An 11,491-nucleotide genomic window follows, 5' to 3' on the forward strand; every position below is an offset into this window, starting at 1 on the left:
CGTGAAAATATTTCAGAATCGCTAAAATTAGTTAAAAATTTTCCTGTAGATCCCTGGAATTCTCCGAATTTAAAATCTCCCATCTCTCTCTCTCTCTCTTTCAATATTTCACTCTCCCTCTCGTCAAATTTATAAACACGATCCTTTTTCCTTGTTCCTCCTCCTTCGAACTGAAAAATATTTCTTTTTTTTTTTTGAAGTTCAGCGAATTCTCTCGTCTTATCGATGTGCTCGAGTGAGTCATAACTTATTTCCCCATTTTGTATCACTCTATTAAGTATTTTATTCGCGTAACGGTTGCTCATTCATTCGATTAATGAAAAGAAAAGAACGAATGACAAACATGCAAGAATGGTCTTCGTCTTTCTGTACGAATTCTTACGAGTTAAAGGGAAAAAATCTCGCTGTGTTTAATTCGGTTCGTACATTTTCATATTGTAACGTTGTAACGTTTAAAATACTATCAGTACTACGTGTTCTTCTTTAATTGCTTTACCAAGAGACTTGTTTACCTTACGAAACTTTCCATTGTTTCCCACTCGTTCCATCGTGACGTTGTTTTTCATCTTTAGATATGTCAGCAAGAAGAAATCTGGTGTTGTCAGATTTCGTGATCCCGAAGGCCAGTTCATTTCTGAATGTCTCAGCTAACTTGTTAATGAAAACTTGCTTTTACCGGTATCGTCGTTTCACCAGCAATATCATTTTCTTCGAATTAACACACGAATATTATTTTCTATAAATATTTCTGAAGAAATAATTCGTTAATTCTGAAAGTATCACGATTTATATTGTATTGTCCAATTTATAACTCGTATTTTTATTAAATATCTCGGAAAGTAATAAAATAATATAATTCAGCCATAGTTGAGCTATTCAGAAGCCAAAGTGAGTAACTCCATCAAATTAAATTTACTAAATTTCTTTTATTTACGAGGAGTTTTAAGCACCGACGAAGAATTTCAAAAAGTACAGTTTTGGCTTCCGAGTGGCTCAATTATTTCTTCACTCAGAATGCATAAACAGAACAAACGAATTTTATTTCCCATAAAAACTGTTCCAACAAAATTCTACAAAATTCCCCAATTAAATTGCATTGTACAGTTTATAACTCCTATTTTCATCTCAGAAAACTATAAAATAACAAAATCAGACAATCATTGCTGAGAATACATAAACCATACAAAAATGAATTAAATAAAATTCCAAATTTCCACAAGAGTCCAAATTTTCACAAGACTCTAAATTTCCCAAAAATTCCAAATCTCCGCAAGATTCCAAAATTCCACAAGTTTCCAAATTTCCCTAAGATCCCCAGTTTCCCCGAAATTCCAGATTTCCACAAGATCCCCAATTTCGCCAAGATTCCAAATTTCCACAAGCCCATCAAACGAAATTCACTTTAACCCAAAGACATCCATCGAACATCAACATCGTTCTCCACAGAATATTCAAAGTAGAAGGCAATGAACGACGCTGATGCGTCTGAAGGCACCACTGGGTCGTTTATTGGCCTAGTAACGTGCACAACCCCTGACCGTGACGCAAGCGTTCTCGCTCGGATGGTTTATGATTGGATTAGCGATTCAATCAAACCGGAGTCGTTCCCATGGAAGAGATTGGCATTATCGCGTCATTGTGTCCGAAACGGGGCGGTTCTCTTAAACACTTTCGGCACTACGCATGCGTGTGTCTCTCCTCGATGATAAAAACAGCAGCCGGGCCATAGATAGTCAAAAATACTCGTCCTTTCTGTGACGAGAACCCACCGTGTACAAAATACCGTAACGATGCACGAAAATAATTTCGTCATCGGCGTGTATCATTGATACATCGCGTTATCAGCTGCAACAAACACGAGGCAAAGGCGCGTTGCATTTCCGCGCAGCTTGGGAAAAACAATTGATAAGGAGGTTGTTTCGCTCTAACTTTCCTCCCTCTTGTCTTCTTTCCCCACTTTTCTTCTGTGTTTTTTTTCTTTTTTTCTTCAACTCACTTTATCAGCGTGCTCCTCGCTGATTTCGTTCGGCGTTTGAGAAATGACGTAGCGAAACGCAGTGTGAAAACGATTAGTCTCGCCTGGGACTTTCGAAACTCTTGTTTTCCACTGGGGAACGCACGATTTGTTAATCGAGCTGATAACAGATGAAAGAAAGGGTAGCTATTTTTGTGAAGACAATGTGGTATTTTTTCTTTTTTAACACAATGAATGCTTGTAGATAATACTTTTTTTTTTATTTATCTCGTAAGTCACATATACGACTTTACGTTAATATTTGTATGCAATTCTTGCATCGTTGGTTTATTGTAAGAATTCTTGGGGTGCTTGAGGTTTCAAGTGACAATTGTAGAAGATTTACATATGGAAATTAGGGTTTTGCGAAAATAGTATACGTAGAAACACGCTTCGATGTTATTAATATATAATTTTGTAATTTGCAATTAATGTTTTTTTTTGGGTGTTACTTGTAAGAATGAATTGATGATTAGGAATTTTGAATAGTATTATAGGTTTTGGTAGGACGAAGAGACTTTTAAATATACGTCGAGGAGTTTGATTGATAAGTTTGAAATACTGTTTACGTAATTGATAGAGGGTCAGCTCGATCTTGGTTAGAAAAAACTAGGTGCAATGTACATTTTATCTAACTAAGTATGTAACTATGGTTACGTCAACGCGGAAGTCACTTATTATGAATCCATAAAATTATGAGGCGTAAAGAGTTGTCAATGGATAATGTGCTCTGAACTTGTTGAACCAGATAATTTTCATTTCGAAAATTCTCGAAAGCACGAATAACTGGAATTTGTACGATATTGAAAAATTTATGAAAAAAAAAAAAATGGATTTCTCAAATTAAATAGAAAATTAACTGTGATCTCAAATTAGATCAAATATTTCAACAAATTTGATCTTTTCATTCCACTAATTTAAAATCATAATTTTGCAAAATACAATATTTTACACTTGATCAGAACAAACAGTTAGAAATTTTACCTATGAGAATGACAAAAAAATTGTTTTCTCAAATTAAATAAAAATATTTATATCGCGATTTCGTAAAGTATAAACATTCTATGCCGTGCATTCTCGAATTTTGAACAACACTATCGTAGCTCCCGGGCGAGTTTATCACAACTTTGCAAACAATTCACGTTCGAGAAGCTATCCCTCGCCGAAAAACCGGAGGTTTTTTGATTTACTATGGAAACGTTCAACAGCGACCCGAAACATTCGTCTCTCTGCTCCACCCTTCCGTTCCATCCAGCTGAAATTTTCGAGACAATGAAATCATAGTCTGTCCAAAGGCACGTGCTGCTCGTGTGTAAATTCATTCGCATGCACTCGAGCGTGTTTTTGCTCGGATGTGTTTTTCCACGCTATCAGACTGCGCAACAAGGCCGACTGTGTCTCGGTCGGCGCCATCGAAAAATAGAAGGCCAATGGCACCGAATACACACGCTCGATACGCAATTTTTCTTTTTTCTTTCTTTTCTTTTCTCGAGTTTTTACTCGACAACGTTCGAGCGGTTTCCGTGGAATTTCGCGCTTCCACTGTAAACTTTAAACCGTGATTTATCGCGCTGTAACAATTTTTCTGGTCGATGTTCTCGGTACTCGCATAAGGGCAGCTTGCATGATGTTTCTTGGAATATATACTTTGGCTTTGGTAAACTCGCGATGACGTGATCGTATGTATTTGAAAGTTTCGCCATTTTTTTTCCCGGAGTTGTTTTCACGTTGGAGAATTCAGTGAAAACAATTCTACACGTTGCTTTTTTCCCCCTCCTATTTTTTCCTCTTTCGCTGTGTGTTTCTCTGTCACCTTATCTTTCTACGTATTTCCAATTGAACCACGTGGAAATACGAAAACGCGTCGTCGCTGTCCTCCTTCTGTTTCTTCTCTTTCCCCCCCCCGCCGTTTCGCTCGTTCAATTAACTCTACATATTGCGCAGTTCTGCACTAATCTTAATGAACGCGTTTATCTATTCGTTTGCGTGTACACGCGCGCGCGTGTCTCTTTTGCGCGCGGACAGTGGCGTCGAACGGCTTTTCTCTTCTTAATTGAGATCTGTTTTCGTTGTCGATGTAGAGTGAATGGTGATATAGAGATCTGTGATAGAATTGCGTGACTGTTTTTTCTTCGTCGTTTTTAGTTCTTTTTGGTATTTTTCTGTAGTGCGAGTTTGGGAATTTTTGTGAATTGTTTGGTAGAATTTGAGGGAGGTTTTTGGTGGGAAAGTTTGAGGAAAAGTGGAAATTTTTTGAATTAGGATGTTTAATTGTGGAAAATTGGGACGGTGTGGAATTTTTCACTTTTTCAGAGAATCGAGGGAAAGTATTTGTAAAATATTATATTCCAGAGGGAAAGAAGCTTTTTTTCTAATTATTACAGAATAGTGTGGAATTTTTCAGTTTTCCAGAAGAACGAGGAAAATGTTTGCAAATATTTAATCCCAGAGGAAAAGAAATTTTTCTCTGAATAATCACTAAATAGAAAACTTTGCATTGCAATATTCCAATATAAAAAATAGACAGTATAGAATTTTCCACTTTTCCGGAAAACCGAGGAAAAGTATTTCCAAAATATTTAACTCGAGAGTGAAAGAAAATTTTCTCTGAATAATCCCTAAATAGAAAACTTTACGTCACAATATTCGAATATAAAAAATAGACAGTATAGAATTTTCCACTTTTCCGGAAAACCGAGGGAAAGTATTTCCAAAATATTTCATTCCAGAGGAAAAGAAATTTTCCTCCTAATAATCCCTGAATATAAAGCTTCGCATTACGATATTCTAATATAAAAAATAGTAATAGCCCAAAATTTTCCACTTTTCCAAAAAAAACCGAGGAAAGCTATCTCTAAATCGACAAGAGAAGAAACTTTCCCCGCAATAATTACTCCACAGTTTTCTATTTACCATTCACTTCTATCTATCTCCTCGATTCTTATTTCAGTATCAGTTGCCGTAATCAATCTTAGTCCCCTTATTTACTCCAAGCTCGTACGCGTTAGTCTTAATGGAAAATCTAGAGCAAATATGTTTACGTACGATGTAAGATAAGCAAGCGATACTGTACATTCAGTGTCTATTCGATTGAGTTATGCTTCTTACCATTTCACAAAGGGAAGATTGACAAATGGTCGAAGAGAGAAAGCAAAGGAAAAAAGAAATGAAAGAAAAGAGTACGTCGAAGAAGACGGTTCCTGGCCTACGATATTAAAAGGTTAATCGAATTATTCCCACCGTTCTCCCATAATGTTTTATTCATTGACGATAAATCGGGTCGTAGGTCGGGGCCCCCGTTTAATTCTCTTCGTGCTAGTAAATTACGGCGAGCCTCGCTTACGTAGCGTATACTACTCCTTCTTCTTCTCTTTCTTCTGCGTCACTTGTTGCCCACCTCGAAATGCTGAGTCGATACACTGGTATTCTACCCGTTCATACCTTCATAATGGGCTAACTCTGACGCAACATCGATGAAAATATCTGCGCTAGTTCCGATAAATTGCTGTACTGCTGTCAAGTACACACTGTTCAGCTTGGTTATCGAGGGTGTTCGGAATACTTGCATCGGATCTTGCCACTTGATTGAGTAGTATAGAGAATCGTTGGCTCACCTGAACTCTCATGTCTGAGGAATTTCAAGGAAAGAATGGTCGTTGGAAGATTTCAACCAAAGATGCTGTTTCTTTGGAATTTCTTCAGGTTTCAGAACTTTATTGCTTAATTGTAACTCTCTTATGATCAAATTTATTGGATATTTTTCACCTAAACGATCATATTCGAAGAATTTTAAGGATAGGAAGGTCACTGAAAGATTTGGACCAAAAATGCTTTTCTTCGGAATTTCTTCAAGTTTAGAACAAGTGTTCCGAGAACTTGATTGCTTAATTGAAACACTTATACTCAAATTCATCGTACATTTCTCACCTGAACTATTGTATTCAAAGAATTTCAAGAAAAAGATGAAAGATTCGAACCAAAGATGCTGTTTCCTCGAAATTCCTTCAAGTTCATAAACAAAATAGCCAAGAGGCAAAAACATTTCTATCACTGATCAACTGAAACATAGTACAAGTAAAAATTCTGTAGATGACAGATTAAGGGTTAACTGCTCGAACATTTTTTCAACATACTTGTAATCATTTTTCCTACTTCGCTCCGTATCTTAATGGTTTTGTCACTTGAGATAGCTGAATAAAATAAATGAAACGTAGTTTTGTGTATAAATTTCCATGATATTTTCGGTCGCAACGTCTTCTTCTTCCTTTCTTCCCCCGTCCATTTCTTTGTAAACGCCAATTGTTTGTTAACCGCGTTAGCGTCACCCCGCAAAAGGAATCTGCGGTGTACCTGTGTTCCCTCTTTACGTCTCGGTTTCTTTGAACGCGGCAAAATTACTCTGCGTCACCGCTCATTCTCAGGGTCTCGTTCACTAATAATAACTAAAAATCAATAAACGTACGCGGTTAAAACTAGGATAGAATGGACAGAAATAGCCGATGTGGTTCAGCTTGATTTATTGTCGCAGATGTATGTAATTAGTATTATAGGTGACGCGAATGAACGGTGCGAGATCACTTTCAACAATTTTTACTTACCCTTGATTGGCGATGAAAGGAGTGGATACGGTGATTAATTATGGGAATTGAAATGGGTGATACCGTTGGTGTTGATTTGTGCAAAGGAACGTTTAGAGGGTTATAATTACATTTTACGATCACGCGCTTAAGTTAATCTCGAGTACTAATTGCGGTATTATTAAAAATACATTCGTCGACGTCAGTCTTCTAATGTCAAAAGCCTCGAATTAACCCGTTCGTGATTGGTGATATGGGAACATGTTGGTACTCGTTGAAATTCATTCAGAGAAATGTCAGTTCGATGTTAAGTCATTGTGGGACGGTGTCAGTGTTGGTTCGAATTAACTTGGAAAAGTTGAAGTTTGTTGTGGGTGTATTTATTTCAGTGTACGTCAGGTTGAATGTGAATCAGATTGAAATTAACTTGGGAAAATATAAATTTAACATTGAGATACTTGTTTCAGTGTAAATTAGGTTGAAATTAACTTAGGAAAATGTAAGCTTGACGTTAATATATTTATTTCAGTGTAAATTAGATTGCAATTAACTTAGAAAAATATAAATTTGACATTGAGATACTTATTTCAGTGTAAATTAGGTTGAAATTGACTTGGAAAAGTATAAGATTGACACTGACATATTTATTTTACTCCGAATATCTCGCTAAACTCTTTTTTAACCCTCCTCAATTTTAGCCCCAAATAAATAAACAAATAAGTAGCCAAAATCAAGGAAAAAGTAAAAAATTTAAGTTCGAAATGGCTGAAAACGTTTTAATTAACGCGTAACTGTCGAGTTTTCGGAAGAACGCAACGGATATATAATACATAACTGTTTGCACAAGCCTGAAGCATTCAAGCTATCCGTGAACTCGTCTACTTCAAACGAACACGCATCCAATTACTCGTAACACGTAAACGATTCGATTATCTGAACGATACCGCAGCTGGATGACGCACAAAGTGGAAGAACCAGCGTCATCCTTGTTCTCGAGTTGACCGTACTATGATAGCATGCTAAATACCTAAAACAGCTGCGACTGGTTTACTCGCCTAACCGTGCGACCAACAGACTAGCCCACTCATGTGTCACTTGATAATTTTACATTCCATCTTGATCTCCGGCATCTAAACTGCTGATTCAACTGTACGAATCAATTTCTGATCGTCGACGTACAATATCGAGAGAACCAGTCATAAATCGGTACATTCCGAGAATCGGAATATCAACTATGCATACGTACATCAATAAACTAGTGGCATAAACGCGTTCGCTGAAGGAAATTAGTCATAGAACAGGTTTTCATGGAAAATCGTGCAGGATATTTGATAAACGATCTCGTTCATAAGTCGTGGGATACTTACTTCGAGATTTGGAATTATTTTCTGAACGTTATTGTGCAATTGTGACATTCTTTTTTTTTGAAATTTTTGGGAAATGGTTCAGTGACTAAATTTTGGAATTACTTTTTAAATATTGTTGTCCAGTTGTCATATTTTCCTAAATTTTTCGGAAGCAGTTTCCGAAGAATTATTTCCCAAATAGGTTACAGTTTAATTGTCAGATTTTCCAAAATTTTTGGGAAATATTTTAGCAGTTAAATTTTGTAATTATTTTCCAAATAAATTACTGTCCAATTGTTACATTTTCCTAAATTTTTGGGAAGTACTTCCCAAAGAATTATTTTCTAAATAAATTATTGTCATATTTTCCAAAATTTTGGCAAATTTGGGAATTATTTTCCAAACAAATACCGTCCAATTATCATACTTTTTCAAATTTTTTAGAATTATTCCAGTAATAGAAGTTTGGAATTATTTTCCAAATAAATTACTATCCAACTGTCTCCCCCAAGTATCCTACCACTCAAAAATTTTCAAAAATAATTTCTAAATGATTTCTAAATTAATTTCGAACTCCCATCTCTTTTCCCGTTTCCAAACAAAAAAAAAAAGAAACAAAATTCCACAATAAAAAACACGCACACACATTTCCTCATCGTAACGTAAAAAAGAAAATGGATCCTGACCACTTTTCCCCTTGACTCTTCAATTTCGAAATGCTCCTAGTAATTAGATCGCCCAGTGCACTACTTACACTCTACATATAGAAAATTCGATCAAAAATAAGTGCGAGCAACGGTGGAATGAGGATGAGTAGAAGCGGTAAAAGATGATCAGAAACGGCGTAGTTCATTCGCCCACGAGTTGAAAAGTCAAAGCGCCCGAGTGATGATGCCGCCGCCCATGGCTAAGAATAGCACGTGGCGATCATTGCTTCTCGTCACCTTCGTCGTCGTCGTCGTCGTCGTCGTGGTTGTTCGCAACGACTAGTCGCACGTCGTTGTAAACAAACGCGCTATAACACCTTAGCATATATTCACGTTCCCTTCTGTCGACGAGTGTCGTGCCTCACCTGTGCGAACTTGCCAGGGAGGAAGTGCGTTCTGTCTTTCACCGCGGAGAGTCGCGTTTCTTCGTCCACGTTTAAATTTACCATTCGTCGTTCAGCACGGATCAACTGTGCGGCACATTGTTGCTATTTATACGTATACAGATGAAGAAAATGCACGGATTAACGTTATATGTGAAATTTTTTTTTAATTGAAAATCCTTTGGAATTAAAATCGCCAACTTTAAAATACTATACTTATTTTTAGTGGAAAGCAGAATTATTGTAAATTAAAATGGGCTTCTTTTCAAATATTATTTTTTTTTAGTGAAAAGTAGAATTATTCTAAATTAAAATGGTCCCCTTTTGAAATACTATCCTTTCCTATTGAAAAATAAAATTATTCTAAATTAAAATGGTCCCCTTCAACACACCACTCTTTTCTATCAAAATTATTTTAAATTTCAATAATATATTAGCCGCGAAAAAGAGATGCTTATCACTGCTCCAGATCGATTTGATAATAGGTAGCTCAAAATCTGTGATAAAATCGCGATGTTGTTTATCCTTTAACACCCTCGCTGCCACCGACGCACCATATGCGGTCGACGATGTATCATCCAGCGTATTGTCAATTTTCTAGTGGCCGCGAACGTGTAAATAAAAAATGTCATATTTTTCGCCATAGCGATTCCACTAAAACAAAAATCGTCTCTCTCTCTCTCTCGATCAATTACCCGAACGATCAATTTGCCAACGATTAGAAATCCATGTCGCATTACACGATCGAATAGCTTCGATTCAGAGCTGAGAGTTTCTTCGAATCGGCTTGATTGTATATTTTGCTATGGAATACCTGTAAGGTCGTGTATCTCGAGGCGGGTCTCGGCTAAAGCTGATCTTTGGAACCTGACAACGTGGGCGCCAAAGAGTCTGCAACGCCTTTGGTTATATACGTACACGCTTCTGTTGTTTCTTTCTGTTAGCGACTAATTTGGGATGTGATAGGCTGTTAATAGTATTGCCTGGTAGATCGATACTTTGTTCTAAACGTTAGTGTAAGTGTGTGTGTGTGTGTGTTTTTTTCTACTCTTTCTTTATCAGATGATAGAGTGATTTGTTTCTTTTTTTTTCTGTTCGCAGGAGAAGAAAGTCACGATGCTAAGAGTTGGATCTACAGTGGGCCTGTTGGTCCTATTGACCATCGCGAAGATCGTGGCCTCGAATCGTTGTTTAACGATGCTCGAAGGTAAATTAGTTTTCGATCATCATGTTTGGCTTGAAATGATTTTTTTTGGGGGATTTATTAGGAGTTAATTAGAGAATTCATTCTTTGAATCTATTAGGGATTGAGTAGAGAATTAATTCTTTGGATCTATCAGGAATTAATCTTGGATCTGTCAGGATTTGAAGGAGATTCTTTCCTTGGATCTATCAGGATCTAAAGGAGATTCTTTCCTTGGATCTATCAGGATCTAAAGGAGATTCTTTCTTTGGATCTAGAGAAGATTCTTTCCTTGGATCTATCGAGAATTAATTTTGGATCTATCAGGATCTAGAGGAGATTCTTTCCTTGGATCTATCGAGAATTAATTTTGGATCTGTCAAGATCTAAATAAGATTCTTTCCTTCGATCTCTCAGAAATTTATCAGAGAATTAATAATTTGATAGAGGCAAATCCAAAGAGGGGGGTGGTTCACCGGGATGGACAATCGTGGAACATCAATCTCGAGATCTCTCGTAGAGTAAGTCAGAGGCTGGCAACCATAGTCATGAAGATTTTCTTAACCGAGGTGCTAGGATATTCCGGAGTGTCTACCGTTGAAGTCAAAGACGAGTTTAGAACAAATGAAACATTCATGAGGTTGTCGGAAGACGTGTTGTACAATGGGTAAGTGATGCAAGATTTTAAAATTAAAATCGACATTTATTATTATAATTGTTAGAAACGGTACAAGGTCCCGTTAGCGTACAAAGGAGGCACAATGTTTGTACACTCTCGTCGCATTCGTGTATTCGTAAAAGTTTCTCTCCAGAATTTCTAAAGTATCATCTAGAGTTTACAAAGAAATCCAACGAATCGCAATACGAATTTACTATTATGCTTTATTAAGAAGATTTACAAAATTAGGGAACCAAAAATACAAATTACACCGATTACTCTGTCCTGAATAATTTAGGCGCAGGGCGTAAAAATGAATTTTCTCTGAAACTTTACGAATTTATTATTACAATTGAAACTACAATAAAATATATTCAACAATACTTTACTAGGAATAATAAAATACGTCAATCAACCAATTAATCGCAACGAAATCGCAAATTTCAACAAAGACAAAACATTTTATAAAATATTAATTTCACTATTTTCTATATTAACATTAACATTTTAACATTATTTAAATATTCTGAATATATCGTTCAAAAAAAGTCAACAAAAATCACCTCAAAACGAACACCAAAATTACTCGAACAACGTCTCTAATTAAATCACTCGAGAAATTC

At 36.3% G+C, this 11,491-nt stretch overlaps 1 protein-coding gene across 2 annotated transcripts in view; it reads left to right on the forward strand.

Moving 5' to 3' along the window:
* The window catches only part of LOC108572202, a 43,031-nt gene that overhangs the window by 19,968 nt on the left and 11,572 nt on the right, over positions 1-11,491 (forward strand). For both annotated transcript variants that reach the window (XM_017934402.1, XM_017934403.1), the window contains exons 2-3: positions 10,129-10,234; positions 10,658-10,877. In XM_017934402.1, the coding sequence (XP_017789891.1) occupies positions 10,144-10,234; positions 10,658-10,877 (311 nt within the window). In that variant the 5' untranslated portion in view covers positions 10,129-10,143. The remainder of the gene's footprint in view (positions 1-10,128; positions 10,235-10,657; positions 10,878-11,491) is intronic.

The sequence above is a fragment of the Habropoda laboriosa genome, unplaced genomic scaffold (assembly GCF_001263275.1).
Source record: "Habropoda laboriosa isolate 0110345459 unplaced genomic scaffold, ASM126327v1 scaffold107, whole genome shotgun sequence".
NCBI lineage: Eukaryota > Metazoa > Arthropoda > Insecta > Hymenoptera > Apidae > Habropoda > Habropoda laboriosa.